The sequence below is a fragment of the Lepisosteus platostomus genome, chromosome 7 (genome assembly GCF_059453375.1).
Source record: "Lepisosteus platostomus isolate fLepPlt1 chromosome 7, fLepPlt1.hap1, whole genome shotgun sequence".
Classification (NCBI taxonomy): Eukaryota; Metazoa; Chordata; class Actinopteri; order Semionotiformes; family Lepisosteidae; genus Lepisosteus; species Lepisosteus platostomus.
The window spans coordinates 11,139,046-11,162,894 of record NC_142617.1 but is presented as its reverse complement, the minus strand read 5'-3'; the positions used below and the strand labels follow the sequence as shown (position 1 = coordinate 11,162,894).

The 23,849-nt window shown below is 36.2% G+C and overlaps 2 protein-coding genes across 2 annotated transcripts; one reads left to right on the top strand and one right to left on the bottom strand.

The window, feature by feature from the left end:
* The first annotated feature begins 1,252 nt into the window (after positions 1 to 1,252).
* chordc1a (cysteine and histidine-rich domain (CHORD) containing 1a) lies at positions 1,253 to 7,229 on the top strand. Its single transcript, XM_088639230.1, has 11 exons — positions 1,253 to 1,532; positions 2,416 to 2,465; positions 2,552 to 2,608; positions 3,076 to 3,224; positions 3,335 to 3,438; positions 3,558 to 3,616; positions 4,127 to 4,197; positions 4,656 to 4,761; positions 5,163 to 5,282; positions 5,432 to 5,494; positions 5,672 to 7,229. Exons 1-11 carry the CDS (start codon positions 1,466 to 1,468, stop codon positions 5,828 to 5,830), a joined length of 1,005 nt encoding a protein of 334 aa, XP_088495356.1. The 5' UTR covers positions 1,253 to 1,465; the 3' UTR covers positions 5,831 to 7,229.
* Positions 7,230 to 8,474: 1,245 nt separating this feature from the next.
* naalad2 (N-acetylated alpha-linked acidic dipeptidase 2) lies at positions 8,475 to 23,213 on the bottom strand. Its single transcript, XM_088639229.1, has 19 exons — positions 23,064 to 23,213; positions 21,837 to 21,942; positions 19,606 to 19,792; positions 17,047 to 17,148; positions 16,733 to 16,858; positions 15,490 to 15,676; positions 14,936 to 15,029; positions 14,665 to 14,760; positions 13,855 to 13,940; positions 13,243 to 13,362; positions 12,817 to 12,899; positions 12,337 to 12,400; positions 12,060 to 12,127; positions 10,677 to 10,768; positions 10,442 to 10,532; positions 9,990 to 10,254; positions 9,678 to 9,759; positions 9,217 to 9,309; positions 8,475 to 8,886 (listed from the first exon to the last, which is right to left on the bottom strand). The coding sequence occupies exons 1-19, from the start codon at positions 23,146 to 23,148 to the stop codon at positions 8,697 to 8,699; spliced, it is 2,217 nt and encodes a 738-aa protein (XP_088495355.1). The 5' UTR covers positions 23,149 to 23,213; the 3' UTR covers positions 8,475 to 8,696.
* Positions 23,214 to 23,849: the final 636 nt, after the last annotated feature.

The window sequence follows — 23,849 nt, the reverse complement described above, 5'->3', positions numbered from 1 at the left end:
GAGTCCGTAGGGAGATCCAGGGTGAATTAAAGTCCAGAGCAGGGTAATCCATCCATGAGAGACGAGACGAAAGTTAAAAGCCGGAGCAGAATCCAGTGAATGGTCGGGAAATAAAATAAAAACGTATATGTATCAGATATTTATGAAAAAAGATAGTTGTATTTTGGTGAAAATAAATCTATGGTTTTGCCTTGTTTCTTTTTCAGTACTTGACAACTTTCAAATGCCCCTTTTTAAAAAAAATCCTAGCAATATTCCTTAGTGCTACCCACGCACTAACGCTCATAATTAAAGTACTGGAGTCGACATAAGCTATTTACGTTTATAGAATTTCAGAGAAAATTAAGTGAAAAATATCCTCATCCATGTGACTGTACCCTTATGTTTGTACATGTGTGTTGACGGAGTGAAGCAGTGTTGTTTCTATGCATTTTCTCCTGATTTCCCTTCTAGGGATAAACGTTTTAATATGTTAACCTTCTATCGGAAGGTACAACTCACAACTGTGAATTCTGTGACTGCTTCATGTGAGGGATCAGGTTAGGTCTGGATTAGGGTATGGAGCTATGGTTATGTAACACTGTAACTTTTAAATTATTAATTTAATTTTAACTGAATTTACCATATTGTAAAATGCACATTTAGAAAATAACATGATACTTATTAAGCAGGCTGATATGGTTATGCTGACCTTGCAACAATGACCAAAAAAGCCACAATGATGAAGAGAACCATGACTGAAGAAATAGAAATCCTGATCGGAATTATTACCCAAGAATTCCATCTCTTTTAACTTTGACACTACCCATGCTCATATTATCTTCAATTTGATCTCCTTTCCTTCATATTCCTGCTCTCTCTCTCATTCTCTCAAACACCTGAAGTACTGTACAGTCCTCAGCCAATTTATTTTTGTTTTTTCTTCTTTATTTTAAACGTTTAATGTGGAATTGCCCTGTACTTATTTCTTTGCAGCTCATACACTGCCCTAGCTCAATTAATTCAATTGTAAAAAAAATGCAGGCAGGCATAAAGGCATGACATTCATAACATACTGTTTGTATTCTGTGGAATTCATTTTCTGATGTTAATGAGATACATGCAATATTCATAAATTCCACTAGACGCCACTGTTTCCTCGTTTGTGAAAAGAAGAGCGGACGCTGTGGTGGCTTTACGTCGCTCCGAAGGTACTCGAAGATACTCGAAGATTTCCGATACCAGAAACTTCGCGAAGTTTCCCGAAAGGCCCCGGTAATTTCCGGAAGTATCTGTGCAAACGAATGGAGTGCGGTGCGGCTACTGTTTGTGTCTTCTAAGCACAGACTCCTCTGCCTGGGCCGTTGTGTGATTGTTTTTGTGATCTGATACGTAAAGTTCGGGTCGTTCTGGTGTCGTATTTTTTATCTTTTTATAACAACGTTGCTGCTTTTAATAGGGATTTGTTAAATTCCGCAGTTTTTTGATGATGTCTGTGCTGTGTTATAATAAAGGTTGCGGACAGCGCTTTAACCCCGAGGATAATCCTGATGGTAAGTTCACGTGTGTTAAAATATACAAGAATACGATAGGGATGCAAATGTTTTAATTACTATTATTATTATTATTATTATTATTAGTTTTATATTTTGACTTCGCCTTTTAGGTTACTTAGTAACAGTTACTGGTGACATCAGTTTCCATCTGCAGCAAGCATGTGTTATTTTAAAAATGTGTTTTATGCGTATGTAGCGTTATTTAACGAGATATTTAATTATTTTGAATTAAACATCTATCGGTCTTTTAAATTAAGTTCAGTATATCAAACATACTGTTAGAAAATGGTAAACCGGAAGAATTTTCTGGAAAGGTCATCCCGATTTTCAGCAGCTAGTTTCATTTACTGGCACAAAATAAGCCGGTTTTCGATGTGCCTTGGTTATTTCTAAAGGAAAGTTATAAGAAACTCGTGTAATATAAATGTTTAACAATGCATTATGATCATATGCCCTGATCCTTCGTGTGGTCAAGGTTGAATCTAAAATTGGGTAATGTGATCTGATTTTTTTGTACTCTTGCAATATGTGTGTGTGGGAGGGATCGAATGCATTGCAAATCTTTTTAATTTTCATTACCCAGCTGATTATATTATATAGCTGGGGACTTCTAGGGTTAATATGTCAGTCGACCAGATTCAGGACCGGATAGTAATTCCTGATGTTTCAAGTAAAGACCAACCTAAGTCTGATTGTAGCATTGTCGAAATAACGAATGAATGAGGTTGAAATATACCTGAAAGGTGCGTTAATATCCTGACTGCAGCAGTGTAAAAATATGAGGGTAATATGTTGCATCTGCAGTACTGCAGTCCGTGTGATGTTAATCAATGTACTCTAGTGTTTTCCGATTATCTACTGTTTATTATTTCTGTTCTAGATGGTTGTACGTATCATCCTGGAGTACCAGTGTTTCACGATGCCTTGAAGGTTTGTGTAAAAAAGTTTTCAGACTGCACTAAGCTTTTTAAAGCTTGAAGCATGATTTTTCACTGTAGCATCTTCTTTTTGTCTAGGGGTGGTCTTGCTGTAAAAGACGGACAACTGACTTTTCAGACTTTTTGAGCATCCCAGTAAGTATATTGTCTTTGATTCAGTACTTTGTGACAGAACTTATTTGAAAAGTGTTGGACAGTGCCATATCAAGTATTAACATACAGTTATTTTATCATTTTGATTCTGATTATAAAAATTAAACCAAATAGTCTGAGACGTTCAATCCAAAATCTGTGCAGTTAGTATAAAGTGAAATGGAAGATTTAAGATTGATGTAACCCACATCAGTAAGAGATGTTACAGTTTTGTAACGCATTCAAAACTGTCTTAAAGACAGATTTTGAGTGAAATATTTATTGCTTTCATTTTCAGTAAGTCAATTTGCTATACCTTTTTCTTCTGCTGTGTATTATCTGTGGTGTTGTATAGCTCCATGAATTTCTTGAAAATACAATTTGCTCATAAATAAAATTATTTCAAGTCTTTTCCTTTCAAGAAAAATTAATTGTGAAGGTGAATGTGTCCCTTTATAATTTTTTTCAAGGGTTGTACAAAGGGTCCTCATAACAAGGAGAAGCCTCCTGAGCCTGTTAAGACAGAAGATAAAAAAGATTCAACAGAGGATCTAAAATCAAAATTCAATGAATATGTGATTCAGGGCCCAAAACCTGTAGAAAGTTTCCAAAGACCAAGGTAAAGGTTTCTACATCCTAAAATCTAAGTACTTTTTGATATTTTTTGTTTTCTGCTTATAAGTTGTCACATAGTCATGTACAAAATATTTCTTATTTTTTACTTTACAGTGCCGATGAGCCATTTGTAAGGCTGCAATATAAAGTTTCACCTTCACTGAAACAGGCTTTAGAAAAATTAAAACTCTCAGAAGTCAATGATCAAGAAAAGTCAGGTAAATGGTAGCACGTTTTTTAACGTAATCATTCTTAACATTGTGAAAATATTTGTATATTAACACTTTTTACTTTGCCATTTACTGTATAACTAAATAAAAAACATTTTTGTTTTCAGAAAACGAGGGAGAAGAAGTGAAAATTGGTACATCGTGTACAAATGGAGGCTGTTCAAAGGTAAATGTGCACATAGAAGAAAATATAACTTTGAAAACTTTGTAACAAGGTACTTTTCTTGATATTTGCAAGTGTTGTAAAATAGAGAAATTAAAAAAATAATGTCTATAGAGGAACTTAAGATATAAAACAATCAATTTTGAGACCAGTTCCAGTTTTTCAGTTACAATTTTTATTTTTCAGTCTTTTTTGAATTCATTTTATACATTCACTATTGGAAAAATTGGCAATAGGAATTGGTTTGAAGAGAAAACTGGAATTGTCCTAGGAAACTGGTTACTGGTTTGTGCATTGGATATAGTTCTGTTTTTCTGTTGGATTTTTGGTTCACTGGTCATTTATTACAACATAAGTAATTCAAAGCAGAAACTTAACCAATTCTTTCTGATTCATGTGTCATCTCTTTACATATTTGTTTTCTCTCTGGGTAGTGGGAAATCCTTTAGGATTTTGTCACTAGGCGTAGTTTAGTAATATCTAAGTTTCCTGTGTTGGGTTTCAACTTTATAGACTTTTGCTGGGCCGGAAAGCAATGAGGAAACCTGTCTATATCATGCCGGAGTACCTATTTTTCATGAAGGGTAAGACACCCCCTTTGGGCAGTGAAATTTAAACACAAGTTTTTCTTTGTGAAAATACAGAAAATTTTCATTAACTGGTTACGATTGTTCAAAATGCTTATTTTGTAAGTACATTAAAGTAAATGGGTGATTATGCAATTCTGAATTATTTGAAAGTACTCACAAAAAAAGTGCAGTCTCTTAACATAGTATAGTAGTAAAGCAGAGATGAACATGAAACGTTCAGTAGTTGTACTGTGTTTATCTTTCCTCTGCTTTCATAACATTTCTTTTTGATGTCAGTACTTTAATATTGTCTAAAGCAGAAGAAGTTACAGCTTGTACTTTACGTCTGTTCAGATTACTGGTGAAAATCAAAACAGTTATTAAAATTCTGAAATAGCTTATTTTGGTAAAACAGGGGGCATAGCTGTGAATGTATTACATAAAGTAAGTCAATGCATGGTGTTCTTTGAAAGGATGAAGTACTGGAGCTGCTGCAAGAGGAAAACCTCAGATTTTAACACCTTTTTGTCTCAAGAAGGCTGTACAAGAGGAAACCACTTCTGGAGAAAAAAGGACTCTGTAAGTGTTTCTGTGCTTGTATTCTTCTCAGGGATCTTCACTGCCTTTTTACATAGTATTATATTAGTTAGACATTTGTGTACTGTTTGTATGACAAGATAATGGTAGGAAATACACTTAAGTTATATCACACTATTATCACTTACTGTTTGCTAAACAATTACTACATTTATACTTACCAATTGTTAACAGGGTGTCAATCGTTTGTATAAGAGAGAAATGACTGACATTCATTTTAATTACTGTAGGTCTTCTGGGCGAATTTAAAGACTGATTTCAAACAGATTAATAGAGATCATTGTAGCTTTTTCTTTCATCTTGAAAAATATTGATATCTTGTTGGCAAAGGGAATGTTTGCAGAAAACGTTCTGTCATAACTTTAGAAATTATTTTGTTTCAGGGGAAAAAAATTGTGCCCTGTAGATTTGACTGGCATCAGACTGGAAGTCAAGTGGTAATTTCAGTCTATGCCAAAAATGCTGTCCCAGAGCTGAGCTACGTGGAAGGAAATAGTACTGTGGTAAGGGCTGCTTATACCCAATTATAATTTTTTTTTAAACAGTTAATAGGCTAGTGACATTTTGTGAGTTATCACAGTGCATTTCAAGAGGTCGGAAAACTAAAGTGTTTTAATTTTATTTCCTAATTAAAATATTTTTTGTATTACAGCTAAAAATTCACATCATATTTGAAGGCGAAAAGGAGTTTGATCAAGAAATTAACTTATGGGGTGTAAGTATATTTAAGTTTTATTAGTACCTAATGTCTGGACACTTATTTCCATACTGTTTATTTAAAAATGTGTAAACCACTTGAAGATGGATACCTCTTTGATAATGAAATCTATGGAATGAGAGTAAGTACCTTTAATTTCTGTTTTGCAAATGCTGTTTTGTGTTATGTTTTAAGGTTATTGACGTGAAAAAATGCGTTATGAACATGTCGGCTACAAAGATTGAAATCGCCATGAAGAAAGCAGAGCCAATGTCATGGGCCCGACTGGATCTGCCTCCTGCAAAGATCTTGCAAAAGGAGAAAGACAGTGAAAACGGTGATGTTGACGATTAGTCCAGTTAAATCTATATGGTGGAGAGAGACCTTACATCAGCAGTACAAAGATATAGCAATGGTGTGCAGTGCTATAGTGACTAAGTTCAAACCTAGATGATGCTCATAAGTCTGAAAACATTGCAATTCAAAAATCAGACTTAATCATTTAGAGCATCGAACTGAAAACTAGAGACATTATCTACAGGTTACCACAGCACCTCTGTAGTTCAGGTCCATAAGTCTAGGTTGTATCATGGGAGCAAAGGTCTTTACTTGACCATCATTGTTACATAATACTTGCATTTTATATTTCTTTTCTGTGCCCTTTGATGCCTTTTTTTACTTTAGTTATTAGTGTAACAGCACGGTTTAGTTTCCAATAACATGACTTACAAGTTAAGATTTTGTTTAATGCCTTCTTAAGGTGGATTTTCACTGACTGAAGTTCTTAAATGATTGCAATCAGACATTTTTGAGATGTTTTCTTTTTGTATTTTCAATGAATGGGTCTAAAACAATATTAGTGATATGTAGGCTGTACCCAACAATACTTTTGGGGAATTCAGATCTCTTAACTTAAAATGTAGACCTCTCAGACTTGTACTCAAAATGCATCAATTGGTCTGGTTTATATTAATGCATCTTTTTCTGCCTTTAGCTAGATTTTAAACCTAAGTGGGTTTTCTCTGCTGGTGTGCTTCTGTCAATTGTTAAAATTCAAATTAAAATCCAGATTAAGCTGCATATTTAAAAAAGAAACCTGCAAAGACAAAGTCAAAAAGCATCTGCTATTGTCTTATATATTTTGTTTTCAGCATATTTGTTTTCAGTCGTATTTACATTTCAGAATTTCTTCTCGAGTTTGAATAACTTGGATTTAACAAACTTAGTTTGATTACAGTTATTGAATGTTAAGTCAGTGAGAGTGCATGTGGTAGGTCTGCATGCCCTAATAGCGAGTAATACAGTCTTGCTGGAAAATGTAATTCTAAAATTCTATGCTGTACCTTTGCTTGAAGTTTTATATTTTTCCTGTATTGAAAAGCACGAGGAATGGTTAACAACAAATGCCAGTATTTTCTTTGTGTGCAAAATATGTTGAAAATTGCTAAATGTCTTACTTAAGCCCCATTTAAGGTTTACCTAGAATATTACCAGGAAGGCCTAGAATACAGTGGCTTTCAGCACAATGTATTATCAGGGTAAATTTGTATATTGCAAAAAGTACTAAGTTATTCTCTGAAGATGTCCTCATGTGTTTCTCATTCCTTTCTAGCATGTAAACATGTACTGTGTGTATTTTATGGACCTAAGAACCTGATTTTCTTGCAATTGGTTTTTAAAAGCTGTTTCTTTCTACTTCAGATTAGTTTATTTTTCCTACAGCTTATACAAATAAAATATCATTATATTGGAATATTTGATTGCTTACTAAGTTACTAAATCTGTGGTGTTTTTTCAGTGTTTTTTTCCTCTTAATCAGTAGAACTGAACATTAATCCTCAAAAGAAACAGTAGCACAGATGACTATAGAAAAGTTCCTCATAGTGGAAGCAGTTGCATGCTGAGAATTCAATTTTTAAAAAAGCATTTGCCAGGCTAAATCAAAGATAGTGTAGATGGCACCAACACATTTAACCAGTAATCTGTACTATGTGTTTCCACTTTTTTACAGTACAAATTAGCATGAAGACGAAAAATTGTATTATGCTTAAATTCAAATCGCCACTGCTGCCAAGTATCATCATATTTATATTGAGACAGCACTACAAGGATTTACAAGAATTAATTTCAATGTTGATGTACACCAAAAGTGTTTGGAGACCTTTATAGTGTAAAAAAAAATACAGAAGAGAAAAGTGGAGCAGAGGTGGAGAAAATGAGGTGATAGTAATCCTTCAGTAGTGGAGAATAAAAACCTCAGAGTGGTCTTATTAACAGTAAGGGGCTCAGATCTGTTTATGAATTTCTCATTTAGTCTGTTTCACAGGTTTTTTTGGCATTGTAATGTAATGGCTTTAAGATCGTGGCTGTGATATGCAGTTTTCTGTCTGCATCATCACTTTAAGTATTAAACACGAGTGCCTGCATGTATACTGTTTTGGGTAGAAAGGATATTTGTTTTTAAATATTAAATTATCTCCCAAGAAAGGTTTTGGAAAGAGAAGATGTAGGTGTAAATATTAGATTATAATTTGAAATATTGAAATACTCTGTATAAAATAAATTTACTGTTTGAAAAATTAATTATAGGAAATTGTAAATGTATATGCAAAAATGTTTCATACTTGTATGTCTAAAGTCATTTAAAGCATATGATTGTGAATATGGCTAAAAAAGGATCTAGGTAAAGCAAGGAAAGTCCTTAAACCCCTCAACAAGCCCAATGTCTTCTATGGTGACGGACCATTGCAACCTTAATCTTCCTCTCGGTGGGACAGTAGGCCAGTTAAGTACTTGCTGGTGCATTTTTGTACAGCTGGATGGAATGAAAAGGTCATAGTATGAAATCAACCTTAATATTCACAGTGGGGTGCTGACCCAGTGATTGTCTTTGGCAAGAGATCCCAAAACCCATCTGGTGTCCCAAACCACCCCAAGTACAAGAATTACATACAGTATATAAACAATCCTAAAAATACTTAAGGAACATCAGTCATAATGCAGGTTAAAGTTATGTATTTCCATTAAAAAATACTATTTAAATCACAATCATGTAATGACCCAGTTACAGCAATAAAATACAATTTTATTTTTTCTATCACTTGCTGGTGAAAAGGTTTCTGCATCCGTGATGTCACAGGGAGAATATTGAAAACTGAAAACAAGAGTACTCTTGACTCAGCTGGCAGAATGCTGTACTTCCGTTTGCATTATGGTCCTCTCAGGCTGCAGGAGTAAGAGTCATTGCTGCAGCATGTACTGTGAAGGCTGCAATGCTGATTTGCCGTTTGACCTCTTCCCAGGCACTGGGTGGATCTTTAGCATTTTCGATATCAAACATAGCATCGTAGATTCCTGGGAACGACTCCCCTGCATATTTATTATGGGCACTTGGAGCAAATATAATGTGCCTATAGGATAAAAAAATAGCTATTAATGTATCATTAATGCATTCACATAAAGTTGGCTTGCAAACATTTGTTTATGAAACATTTTATAAAAAGGAGAGAGCCACTTATGATCAAAATGAAATGAATAACACAAAGGAGATGAAAAGAGTAAAAATTAGGCAACGTCCTCTCGATTTTTTTTTTTTTAATATTAATGCAGAACATTCCATCATCTTCCTGCAACCACACATGATAATTGAAGCTTCCGGCAAAAGTGTAATTACAAGAAATGTACTGAGAAAAACAGCAGGGAGCCTCTGTCGACACAACGTTTTCAGGAAGGGTTCCTACCTGTAAAATGGCCTTCCTGGCAATCCAAGAGGATCCACAAATGCTCTTTCCAGATACATAAATTGATCGTTTACTATCCGGATTTCAAGAGGACTAAAAAAGAAAATGCAATACAATATAAAAAAGCTTTTAAGAACATCACTTTACCTATATAGTCCTAGTTACATCACTGGTATCAGTGACGTTTAAATTACTTAAAGGGAAAATGCAGTCCCAAGTTCTCTGACCGTTTACTGAATCTAGGTAACAAATTGTCAGTATTGCATAGGAAAGTATAATATCCTATTGTATAAATGGGTGCACATTTAAGTTGCTTTGGTTAAAACATCAGCCATATAAACTACTTTATCATTAAAATTACTCAGTTTACCTTCTCAAACAACACTATAATACCCCATTATGAATTATATGCCTGTGAAGATGGGATCGAGAACTGGCTGCCAAAAAAAGCTAAATCTTACTTGGTCATGTCCAGGACCTTGAGACGCTCATGGAAATCTGTTGCAGCTCTTGTGAAGTTTTCAACTGCAGAAAAAAGAGGACCTGCCCCCCAAAAAGACAGAAAGGTGGTTTTAGTTATTTGAAATAATAGAGAGATTAGATCAGGGCTTTTGGTATAATATTAGAATTGGTCATTTTGCATTTAGCCACTAGAACATAGAAAAAGCATATCACAAGAACATGCAAGATATATAATAATAAATATATTATAATATACATATAAATCACAAGCATATACAAATAAAATTCTTTATGGGAGTCTGGTAACTGACCGAATGAAACCTTGTATTTGAACAGTTCAGCCTGGTGTTTCAAAGCCAGCTGACATATGCTGTTGGTATATTTCCACAAGGCTTCTGCATACTCTTTGCAGTCCATCGGAAGAACTGGGGAATCAGCCAGCTTAAACACAAGGCCTCCTCGGACCTGTGCCACAGCAAGCAGCTTCTTAAAGGAAGGATCATAAAACCTCTTCACCAGTTCAAATGTTTCATAGACACTGTGGTACACAGGGTAACTGCTGTACTTCTCGGTTTTCTGAAATACAGAAAATATTGAAAAGGGAACATATTTACACATAGTTCAAGGCAAATATGGAGAAGGGGACTATATATTTTTTAAAAATGTAAAAAGGTGGCATACAATACTGTGTTTATAATGAAGCATTATATACGTTACATGCATATCTTATCCTTAAAAAAAGATAAGAGTCCAGTACTCTTACTCTGTTTTTAGTGTATCTTGCCCGCCCTGAAGCAACTCCAAGTCTTATAAAATACGCTTCAAAGTCACTGCCAGAACCAAGCTTGCTAATCCTGAACAAAGAGAATAAAACATGACATGTTTCATCCTGTCACTAATATATAATTCATTAACCTTTTTTCACTAACAACCAGTATTAGTAAAATCAAATTATTTTGGATTTATTACCTCAGTAAAAGTAATAAAGCTTATTTTACCTTGGTGCATCTCGGTCCTCTGTCCAGTTATCTTTTTTATGCCAGCTCTCATAGAGAGATTTGCCCTGATATTCCTCATCGGGACTAGCAATCTATAGAAATCATACATGATTATATAAAAAAGATACACAATACATCCTAACTGGATGGATTTTAATTCATTTTGTAAGTATCTTCTTCAATTAATGTAAATCTTAATCATAAATAATTTTATGAACAAGTAATATACTGAAGAAATTGCCCCAATAAATAATAAAAGGGCAGACTTCCAGAGATTTTTGTTCTATGTAAATATTTTGCTCTATAATATAGTCAACAATGGAGACATTCTTTTGAAAGTATTAAAAGAATTACATATCTATAACTTTCAGACATAATATTTGTATAGAACCAGAAATTCATACATCACTAAAATATAGCATTATTGCAACCAGAAACAGAGCAATTAAATTTAAAAGTTTTCAAAGTTGTGCCAATAATGGACTGATTAGTCTCAGAGACAGCTTCATATATCCTTGATATCATGACTATGAAATCTGAATGTCACTTGAGAATTTTCTCTAACAATTAAAATAGAAATAACTGCAGGTTATTGCTTGTTTAGTAAATATATGGTTAACTCAATTGTTGAGTATTCTCATCTCAGCAACATTTGCCCAATATTGAGTTTCTAATCTTGACTATTTCTGCTCTCCTTTATACAGTACATTTATCACCTTCTGCAATTCACTCTGTGCACTTCTCTCAAACCCTCCAATCTACACTCTTGCAGCAGCTCCTTGGCTCATTCCTTGCAAAAGTGAGGGGGGAGTTCAGACTGCCATTCTCTTAGCAAGACGATTATCCCTCAAAATCTTCTAATACATGTGTCCCTCTATCGCATTCATTAGGATCTAACCAAATTCATGATCCAAAAAGTTGTACTGCCAGATAATTAGATGTGCTCTGTGGTTACCACATGCAAACCCTTCACTTAGCATTTAGAAATACTGTAGTATGTTAAAAGAAGTGATCTCTTAAAGACAATAAAATATGATAATACATTTATTGTCTGACTTCTCAGAATTTTTTTGCATCAAAGTAGCGGTTTTACACACAGAGAAAAACTTAGAAAAACATACAAACAAGTTAATGTTACATTAAAAATAAATCTTACATTACATAACATCAACCTATATATAATTATTTCAACCACTCCAACTGGAATCCACACATCTACTCCAAAACCTGTAATTTAGTCCTCAAGTTTTGGGGCCATTCACTTGTCATTGGTTTTTGAGAACCAGTTCAAGTAAAAGTGGAAAAGTTAATCACAGACTATTTTTCAGTGGAATAAATACCAAGTATGGTAGACATGTAATTACTCCAAAAGTGCAGAGTTACCTGTTTGGTCAGGTCATACACGAGAGTGTGCAATGATGGTGTGCAATCAACCCTCAGTGTGTAATTACCTGAAAAATATCAACCATGTCAGCAACAAACACACAGCTTGAGATACATCAATCATCCCACAATACTTAAGAGGACTGAGCTTAGCTGAAACACACACATCTCTTTGAAGCTTCAGCTGATACTTAAATACATTCAAATACTACTTTCCTGTAACTTCAGACTAAGAAACAGAACAAAATAATCAAAAAGCAATACATAACCTTCTAACCTTCTATGGCAGAATCAGCATTAATGTAAGCCACTCCTCTTTCCTGCAAAAGTTTTGCATTTTCCTGTTATAGAAAGAAATTGATAAAACCAAGTTTAAAGTAATACAGTAGCCTTATAATTAAACTGTTTTATTTTGCCCATTTAATGACTTGTCCAAATAGAAAACATTGATATAACAACAGCTAGCATGAACATTATTATATAGAAGCAAATAATATTTTTTTATAGTATACAGTATACAGTAGAAGCACAATACAGTAATTTTATGCCCTTTTCAATGTCATTAAGACACTACAGTAAATTTTTTACAGGCATTCCAGAATTTTATTTAAATAATCACAATTCAGGGTAACTAATGTCTTTATTTTAAATTAATCGTGTCTGCCAAGCTGCAATTCATAAATGTTAGGGGCAAACAGGCCTGTCTCTTACAGTATTTGTTTTTGGCTCAAAAATGCTTGGAACTGATATAAAATACCTCAGCCCACTCTGTGGAGCCTAGCAATCCAAATTCTTCAGCATCCCAGCTTGCAAAAATTATTGATCTTCTGGGTCTCCACCCTAAACACATAAAATGTTACTACACTGTAATAATACTAAAATACTTTTTTTCATAGAACACTTACAAAGTAAAGGCTGAAACGTAAAATGAAAATAGACATATTTCTTGAAATGTGGAGGACTGATATTCCTAAGGTTTTGCTGGGCGCCCAACGGCACATTGGTTTTGCTTCATAAAGAGGAAAGAGCTTTGTCCCTGGACCCTATCCCTCCCTTCGAGTTAAAAAACCTGAAGTTCGTAATAGCTTGGAGAACTACCCCACCATTTGACCCTGCGGCGAAAAGGTTTCAAAATCCAATAACGTTTTTTTTTTCCCTCTTTGTTTTATGAAACTGAACTAACCTTTTTTGACAAGCATTCCTGCACTTCTTACAGTTTCATGGACAGCTGCTGCTCCAGTAGTTGGATCAATTCCTCCAAATACCCATGCGTCACGGTGACCTCCCAGGATGACATACCTGTCTGTGAATACAAGACTACACTACTTTGTACTCAAATAACTGTCAAATGTCCTTGTGACACAGGTAAAGTACTTTGAAGGTTATTGAACATATAAGTGAACAATTAACCTCCTTGGTACTGTACAAACAGTATTTTTCAGTGATTCCATTTGCCTCTGATGGCACAGTCCAGACATGTCCCAGTCTCCTTCTACTAGACCTGGGTGGACAAGAATAACCTGTCACGTTATGTAATAGTTTAGCTAGCCAGCTTAGCCCAAGCATGTAATAATATGCAACAGAATTGCATATTTTTGTGTTACGCTAATTTGCACCATAAAATTAAGTTGGAGGACAGTAGGACTTCAGTTCATTATTTAAAGATCAGAGATCAGACTGTCAAGTGACCCAAGGTTCTGCATGGATAACAAAGCCACAGGATGTATGAATAGACTTAGGTGTCCAAAAGTGTAGATGCTGAATTAAGAATTAAGAAGATTCTTGAAAATACTACCTGGCTCCATTGCTCCACGGATTTTCCCAATGACATTGTATATTCTTGTGACCTTCTTGTTTGTGAAGACGTTCATTTTCACTTTTCTGCGTAAGAAAATAATCATTTTAGATAGGGAAGCCTAACAACAAAATAAAAAATACACATTCTGAGATTGAAAACAATATGCAGTTTTATCTAACCTTTTTGTAAATAGGCATACAACTTTCTGCAGGCCTTTTTCCACCCCCTCAAAAACAAAATCATTAACATTATACAATGCAAGATAAGCACCATCAGTTGTTATCATACTCTTTCAGTTACATGTTTTTACAGTTTCTCTTTACTGTAATTATCTTTGCAGTTTAATAAAAGTCTGCAAATGGATAACTCAGCTTAAGTGAACTTCAGTATGCTTTGTATCTTGAGTATCATTGAACTGTACATGTACAACAATAAATAAGTACAGGTCATAGTACTCTAGTCACAGTCTCAGTTGACTTCTCATACTGTATCTGTAACACTTTTTACCTTGATAAAAGTCCTGTTCTCAAAGTAATGAACAGGTATCACAGACAAGTTTCATACTTCAATCCAATATTTTGCCTCTTTATAACAAAAAAGTTACAGAATTTTGTTAATAAATAAATAAACATCTTGTGATTAAGGCTATAAGTTCTAGGATCATTCAGTTACAGTTACTCATACGACTAGATAACTTAAAAGGTAATGTACTGTAAGAAGTCACATGGCAGAAATATATTCTTTATTGACTGGCAAAGCTACCCTGCAGAATTTATTTACTAAGCTTGAAGAAAAAGCTGTCCTTACTGTGTGGCAAACTCTCCAGCAAAACCAGGTCCAATTCTGTAGGAAACATTGAGGGCTCCCTTCCAGCTGTTTGGGGGAACTTCTCCACCCATATTCCTGTCAAAAGCCAATACAGAATAACACATAGTACCAGAGGAAAATATTTATGTTGTTATTTCACGACACTTTGAGAAACACCACTCTGGAGTCAAATTATTAAAATAAAAACCAGTATGGAAAAAGTAGCATATTCAGTGTGAAAAAAATTAATATGTTCTTTCTCTTTACCCACCTGAGTAAATGCACAGCATCGTGGTATCCAATGGGGTGAACAGGGATTTTAGGAAGACCCACTGCTTTATCTATACTGTATCTGTAAGTATATTCTGTGAAGAAAAGTGGATGTTCACTTGAGAAGGCTCCCATAAGAATAACACATTTCACTGGGTGCTGAATAAAGGAAAACATCACAAACCTATACAAAATGTTTGATGTTGTCATAATTTTTTTTTAATTTATAAAATTTAAATTATGTCGCTATCTTTTGAAATCTAAAAGTCACCGTATCTTTGAGACTTTTCCAAAATTCTATTTTTGCTCCAGAGAAAACTGAGGATCAAATAGTAGTTTGTCAATACACTGTGATAATGACAATTATGTTTACTTCCTCCTTTGCTAAAAGTGAAATAAAGTGAAGTAAAATTTAAGATAATATGGTAAAGCCTCTTGCCTGTCCTCTGCACTTGGACGGGTACTCTCTTTTGAAGGCCCCGCTCTTCACTAAAATTGTGAAGACCAGAATTAAAGGAAGATCTATAACTTCTTTACTTGTTTCTCAGGACCTACCTTTGGCTGGGTACCCTGGGGTTAAGGGGTCTCCTGCTCCATTGAGGTTTAACACATTCCCTCGCTGAGCTCCACCCCCTGGGAGATTCCACCCATTGGGGTAAACATCTACCCCTGGAGCACAGTAATCTGCTGGGTCTGAGAACAGGATGATACCCTTTGCACCGGCAAGAATAGCATTCTTCACCTAGAACACAGTAGAGAGACATTATAGTGTGGGGATCGTTGATGCATTGTAGTAGACTTCACTAGGGCTGGGGTTTGGAGGCAAGTGTGAATGACTTGTGTTATGCCGTGGATACAAGGCAGGCTGAGGAATCCAATTGCTAAGTCAGGGTGAAAGCAAGCAGACAGGCAGGGTGGAGGAAACACAGTTCAGACAGGAAGAATGGGGGATGAGCTGCGCAGACAGGCAAAATAGAGATTGTGTGCTGTGCACACTGAATACGGAAGGGGTTCCCGGGTTTAAAGGTTCAGGTAGTTTCAGGAGGATGGCTGGAGTAAACACAGACAAGCACTCCGAGACCCTCAGGGTGATAATCCAATGACAGAGGACAGGGCAGGGCTTAAGGATCTGGTGCTGATGAGGTAATTTACCCGTTAAGTGTGGGAAAGCAGCACAGACAGCCTACCTGGAAGAGGTGTTAGTAGGGGCAGCAGGGGGCGCTCACCCTGCGGTCCATGTGGGTCCTAATGCCCCAGTATGGTGATGGGGACACTGTACTGTAAACAGGCGCCGTCCTTCGGATGAGATGTAAAACCGAGGTCCTGACTCTCTGTGGTCATTAAAAATCCCAGGGTGTTTCTCGAAAAGAGTAGGGGTGTAACCCCGGCATCCTGGCCAAATTTCCCATTGGCCCTTACCAATCATGGCTTCCTAATAATCCCCATCTATGAATTGGCTTCATTACTCTGCTCTCCTCCCCACTGATAGCTGATGTGTGGTGAGCGTTCTGGCGCACTATGGCTGCCGTCGCATCATCCAGGTGGATGCTGCATATTAGTGGTGGTGGAGGGGAGTCCCTGTCATAACCTGTAAAGCGCTTTGAGTGGAGTGTCCAGAAAAGCGCTATATAAGTGTAAGCAATTATTATTATTATTATTATTATTATTACCTGATCATGTTCTCATGGCACCGAGAGGTGTTTGAGTCTGCGTGCGAATGCGGCCATTTGCTGCGGAGACCAGGGACTGCGAGCTTGGCTCGGCCAGGTGTGACAACTTTAAAAAAAGAGACTCTCACCTTATTGCCTCTGAAGATCTTTCCGTATCTTGCAATAACAATTTTCTCAGAACAATTAATCCCCATTTCGTGTTCCAATTTAAAAAAGTCCTCCGTCCGGCCATAGTTCACATAAACTAGTTCTCCCTGTTGACAAAAGAAGACATACAACAGGACTCTGGCAAATTAGACAAATACAATCTATTTATCTAATGTTAATCTATATAATAAGAAAAAATATATTATTTAATGCATCAAGTAAAAGTTATGCACAATTAAAAAGATGACTGATTAAATCTGTATGCTCAGAATACAGGTGATAAGAAAACAATTACCTCAGGTTGACCTTGTGCAGAGTATGCACTGTAGGGGGGCACAATATTGGAAATATTTTCATACCCTTCAGGAACAGGCTCTGATAAAGAGGTATTGAAAACCTGAAAGATAACTTAGTAAATTTATACTGGGCTCCACAGTTTCAGATAAACGTCAGGAAACATTTGACTTAACTTAAGGAAACTTAATTGTACTTCCATGCACATGAAAAATAATTAATGTCTACTGTTTCAGATATTTAGAAATCAATGCTATTACAGAAAATACCGTTTTCTTTCACCTTAAGCTTTCAAACAATATTATTATAAATAAAGCCACTTAAAACGCAATAATTATTCTTGAGAAAAAAATTTTCTATATTACATTATGGACACCCTTGTTGAGTCACAATAAAAGTGATAGTAATACAAGTATTAATTAAACCTCTGATTCTTCTTAATATTATTCTCTACAAAATGTTAACATATACAGTCCAGGTCAATTTTTGAGATGTATTTGCAAACTCAATTACATTTTGTCCAATAATGTGCAGTTTGCAAATCTCAGAATAAAATGCAGAAATTGACGTAAAGGTTACTACTAATCACTGAAATCTAGGAACGTTTGAATAAAATGACTGAAGCAACTCAAGGCTATTTCTGTCCCTAATAAAATATTGATTAATAAACTTATGATCCTTTTACTTTTTCCATGCAGCCAGATGTTTCATTTCATGGAGACGTTCTTGCAGTTTGTTATAGTATCCAACTCTGAACAACATATTGCTAACATTTGTTGATGTTTGACTTTCTCCTTACACTTTAACCTATACTGAGCATTACCTGTAATTCAGTTGAACCACACACAAAGACATGAGCAAGCACACACAAAAATAATACTTAAAGGAACCATAAACCTACAGTATAAAGGTAATGGCTTTAATAGAATATGATGTTTCAAAAATGCCTTCTGTATATTATGTAACGGCTGATCCATCCATCAATTAATTAATTTTCTAAGCACTTAATCCAATGCAGGATCGGGGAGGAGGCAGATCCTATCCCAGCAGGCAACAGGTACAAGGCGGGATATAATCCCTGGACAGGACACCTGTCCATAGCAAGGCAGACACACTCTCACACCAGGGATATTGTTTTCCAGAGGCCAATTAACCTGCCAGTATGTCTTTGAACTATGGGAGGAAACTGGAGCACCTGGTGGAAATTCATGTGAACACAGGGAGAACACCACACAGATAGCACCAAAATTGCACCCGGAGCCACAGTACTGCGAGGCAGCAATGGTAACCACTGGGCCACTGGGCCAACCACCCTGCAACATGGCACCTCTATTAGAGATAACATTATTGTCTTTCTTGAACTCACAGATTATGAGTATGTTTTTCCATTTCATAAGCAAATATATTTATTATGTGTCATAAATTAGTGGCATGGAGCAAATGCCAATGTTGTGTTCAATTTAAACAGTTGTGTTATCAAGTGTTGATAATTCTTAAAGGTTTATTTTATTTTTAAGTGACAGTTATTCATGTTAATGAAAGATGTTTCTACTGTGCATAGTGACTGTCATCTGACTAAGATTATGGTCAACAATCTTGATTTGACTGGCTAATCTTTACAGGCAAACTTCAGTCTTACACAGTTTAATGGTTTGTTGAAGGCTTAGGTTCTGCTGTATCAACATTTTAAACTGTAATGACTAATGTGTTTAAACTGGCCTCTACATTAGCTTTAACACACAGTAAGCAGAGGTAATAAGGATGGTGCTTAACAGTAATGGAAGTCATCTGTGATAATCCCAGTCTCACAAGTGATTTGGCTTATACATTTTAGTTTCTTCCTGCTGTGCCTAACAACATCACAAATGACATTTACAGGCATGGAGTAATGGTTAGCATTCTGGGATAACCAGAGGTTATCAGAGGGTCATGGGACCAACCCCTTAATGCAGCCCTTGTTGTTGTATCCTTCTGCAAGCTGCTTAAGATGATTCATCCAGTACACTGAGCAGTTACTGAGTACTAGCATTACTATGGGCTAATGCATGGACTTTACACCTTTGAACTCCAATACTGCTTATACAACAACTCTAGATGGTACGTAATACAGCCTGGGTTCAGACAAGTTATCTTTGAGTTTACTTACCCTAAACTTCACATCTTTTAATGAATAAGATATTAGATATGTCCGTTTCCTAAATAAGCCTCACATAATGTAGTGCTACAAAGCAAAAAAAAATCAAGAGAAATAAAACGCACACACATCACCTATTACGTAAATTAAAAAAGATATTTTCTTTACTTCAAATTAAGTTACAGTTCTAAGAAGGGGTCTATCTACTAAAAGTTTTGATTTGTAGATGTAACTATACAAAGCACTTAGACTGCAGGTGAGTCTTTATCCTTGCTGACTGTATTGCCAATATCCGTTGACAGCCAAAATCAGCTTTCTGAGAACTATGGCAAGTGACCCAAGATGTGCTTTTACATAACAATTTGCAGTTAAAAGTTGGGGATCTGTAAAGGAAGACATGATTACTAATACATTCATGTAAAGTACCTCTTTTCCTAGGTTGTCAATGATTGCAATGTAGTTTGGACTGGTTTCATTGGGATAGGACAGGAGGACATCAAAGGGGACAATCTCCACTGAATCCAGACCAAACTGCAGCCAATCATCCCGAATCTCTTCTGCCAGGCGGAGGTTTTGAACTGTACCTGCCAGGTGAGGAAGCTGTGTGAATTTCCTGAGAGACAGCAAAAAAAAAAAAAACTCAAATAAGTCATACACACAAGTGCAATGAAATGCTTCTTTGCATGTATGCTCCAATACAAAGACATTAAAGGGAATCACCAAAAACATAAACAGAACCACAGCAGTCACAACAAGTTAAGTAACATACAACTTTAAAAAAAAAGTCAGACAAGCAGTGTGAGAAAAAAACATCAGTGTGAGGCAATGGTAGTTCAGTAATCTGACAGCTGTGGGAAGAAACTGTCTCTAATTCTGGACGTTCATGCCTTTATGCTCCTATATAGCTTACCACAGGGAAGGGGGGAGAAAAGTGAGAAACCAGGATGATGGTATCCTTAGCGATACTTCCAGCCTTCCTGAGACAGTGAGTTAAAAATGTCCACAATACAAGGGAGCTGTACTCCAATGATGAAGTTGGCTGACCTAATCACCCCCTATAACTCCTTCCGGTCAGACAACGAACTGCTGCCAAACCACACTGTAATACCACACGTGAGCACACTCTCAATAGCACACCTGCGCAACATAGTAATGATAGTTTAAGATGGACCATTTTTTTTAAACTGTCTGAGGAAGTAAAGGCCCTGTTGTGCCTTTTTTGTAGCTCCTTATACTCCTTCTTTGTATCCCAATTTATATGCTGGGACCATGTTAAATCATTGGTAATGAAGGTATCCAAGAACTTGAAGCTGCTAACCATCTCTACAGCCACCCCACTGAAGTGAATAAGGACGTGGTCCCCACCCTACTCTCTAAAGTCAATGAACAAGTATCTGGTTTTGCTGACGTTGAGGGAAAGATTATTGTCGGGGCACCACTACACCACCTTTCTGACCTCCTCCCTGTAGGCTGTCTCATCACTACCGGAGATTCGACCAATGATGGTAGTGTCATCAGCATATTTGTAGATGACGTTGGAGCTGTGTCTGGCCACACAATCGTAGGTAAACGTGGAAAATAGCGGTGGGCTAAGCACACGGTCCTGAGGGGCACCTATATTGATGGACAGCATGGAAGAAACCTTTCCATTGACTCTCACAGTCACACTGACACACTCACATTGACACAGTCTGTAATCTGCCAGTCAGGAAATCCATAATCCAACTGCAGAGAGAGGTGCTGATGCCTGGGTCATTAAGTTTCTTGACTAGTCTTGATGGGACTATAGTCTTAAATGCAGAGCTGTAATCAATTAATAGAATTCTGAAGTATATGTCTTTATCATCCAAATGAACCAGGGCAGTGTGAAGAGCCAGGAAATAGCGTCACTAGTGGACCTTTTACGCCGGTATGCAAACTGCAGTGGATCTAAGCACTCAGGTACCACTGTGTTAATACAGTATGCCTCATTACCAGCCTTTCAAAGCATTTCATTACAGTAGATTCGAGTGCTACCAATCTGTAATCATTAAAACAACTCGCAGTACTTTTGTTCACTGCTGATAAAATGGTAGTTTACTTAAAACACACGGGAACAGAAGATTGTAAAAGTGAAAGATTAAAAATATCCCTGGCTAATTGGTCTGCACAGGACTTAAGGACCCATCCAGGAATGCCATCCAGGCTAGATGCCTTCCGTATGTTCTCCCGTCTGAAAGTTGCCCTGATGGCAGCCTCCGTGACAGACATTGCGTTATCATCAGCAGCTGGGAACATTAGTGGCAGCAGTTCCGTGATTCCCTTCTCAAACCGAGCGTAATAGGCATTAAACTCATCCGGGAGAAAGAAATCCATATCAGTGGATGTAACACTGCTTATTATAGCTTTATGGTTTGTTTGTCTGAATACCCCACCACATTTGGCGCACATTGGAAGAGGCAGCTTCTATCTCTGGTTTGAAGCTCCAAGAGAAAGTTACAATCATGTTCTACATTAATATACATGTTTTAGATAAAGTTACTACATTTAAAATCTTAGCCTTTCCTAAACCTCAAGGTACTAAGTGTTCTGGGGTTTTTTTGGCTATAGGGTATCAACATTTTTTGTCCCATAAAACACTATATTTAGTCTAAAAAGGAAATGAAAATTGATGGTACCTGAGGAACTGCTTGATGTTTTCAGCTTTCATTTCACTGAGAAACTCCTTCAGGAAACTCTGAGAAGGTCCTTCATAATTGGATGCCTTGGGCCTAGCAAACCATCCTTTATATAAAAAAGTAACAAAAAAAAACAATTTACACAATTAGACCCATAATTCAAGAATGGACACGTCTCACCAGAGCTTGTTTTATTGGGAATTTCACATGCATTAACAGTAGTACTTGAAAGCTGTCTTTCAATTAGAGATTATGAATTACAATTCTCATTTTGTATCTTCTTCTATAAATATTTCAATTATATTTCATTCATCCATCTATTTTCTAACTGCTTCTTCGAATTCAGGCTCGGAGGGCAGCCGGAGCATCGGGCGCAAGGCAGGGTATACCCTGGACGTGACGCCAGTCCATTAGAGGGCAGACAGGCACAAACACAGATACACTAACACTCTCACCAGGGATAGTAGTCAATTAACCTACCATTACGTACTGTATTTGGACTGTAGGGATAAACTGGAGCACTTGGGAGAAATCCTACTATAGACGCCATGCATATAGCACCCCAAGTACAGACTTGAACTCGAGGCACCGAGGCAGTAGTATTAACCACACCCCACCATGCTGCCCCTATTCAGTTTCATACTTATTTCGTTTATGTTGAGCAAGCAATCTGTTTTAGATTTATATTTCTAGCGGAACTATTAAACACTTAAATTTTTTGCTTCTTAATTGTTATGTTTACAAAACGTTGTTTACTTTTTATGGTATATAAATATTTCGACATACTTTAAATACTTTTAAGTATTAAGTATAAATACCTGTCAATCCAAAATCTCAATAAATCCTTGCCTTCAAAGTTTCAGCAAAGAAAGACAAATAACAGGAGTAATGCATATATTACAATGGAAGGTCGCAGCTCCTGTGAGCTTCTAACGATTTAAACAAATTATTTTTAAGAAGTTCCTCAGTTATTTTTATTACTATGATTTACAAACAGTTAGATGCAAGTCCAAACTTCCTAATGATCACCAGTTACTAAATACATTTACTGACATACGCTATCCCCCAAACTTCTGCGAAGTTGCATTTTTAGTTTCATCATAAAAAAACACTGTTGCTTGGTATGAATAGTAAATGTATTCCAAGGTAAATCGGCACGAAATATTTTAAGTTACTGCGAGATATAAAAGCACATTACTTCACAATAATAAGAAAAGAATATCTTACCTATTAAAAATCCAATTAGGAAAAAAACAGTAATAATTACTAGTAAACCAAACCATTTTAAACGCTTCTCCTTCTGGATCCCCATTAGCTTCGTCTCTAGCTATCCCAGCTTCTGCCACTGATGATTGCTGTTATTACGCGAGAGGTAAGGGGGGAGGGCGGTTCCATAAGAAACAATTCCCACGAAAGTTTGGAACCGTTTTTTTTTACTGTTGGTGTGACTTAAGTTATTCGCAAAACTGAAACACTTAAAGAATAAAGGATGTTAAATTAATTAAATTACCCACACACAGTAGGCCACTGTCTTGAAACAAACAGGAACGGCGACATACCGAACAGGCACCGACATTTCCAAATTGTGTGTTCTGCACCCTATTCCTACACTCGGCGATAACCTAATGGATGATTAAATAGCATAGAATAAAATTAACAATGTGAGGAAGAAACAAAAAGGAACAGTGTTGAAATGTACAGTTGCAATTTGTAGCGTTTTAATATAATAACCCTTGTGTGAAAATCATAGTATGACTGAATTTACAGTAGTGGTTACAAACAGAGATTGCTACTGTGGAATCTAGAGAAGGTGCGATACCCTCGCTGTTTTCTTTTTCATATAATCGTCTCTAAAGTAGAATTTTGAGAGGGTATTTTCCAGTTTCTCATGTATTTTTCAGACAACTTAATTTGCTTGCTGGAAATCTGCTTTATCGTTAGCAGCCACATCACCCTACAACTTAGAACCGCCAGCCCATTGAAACTAAGCGGGTATGAGCTTGGCCAGTACCT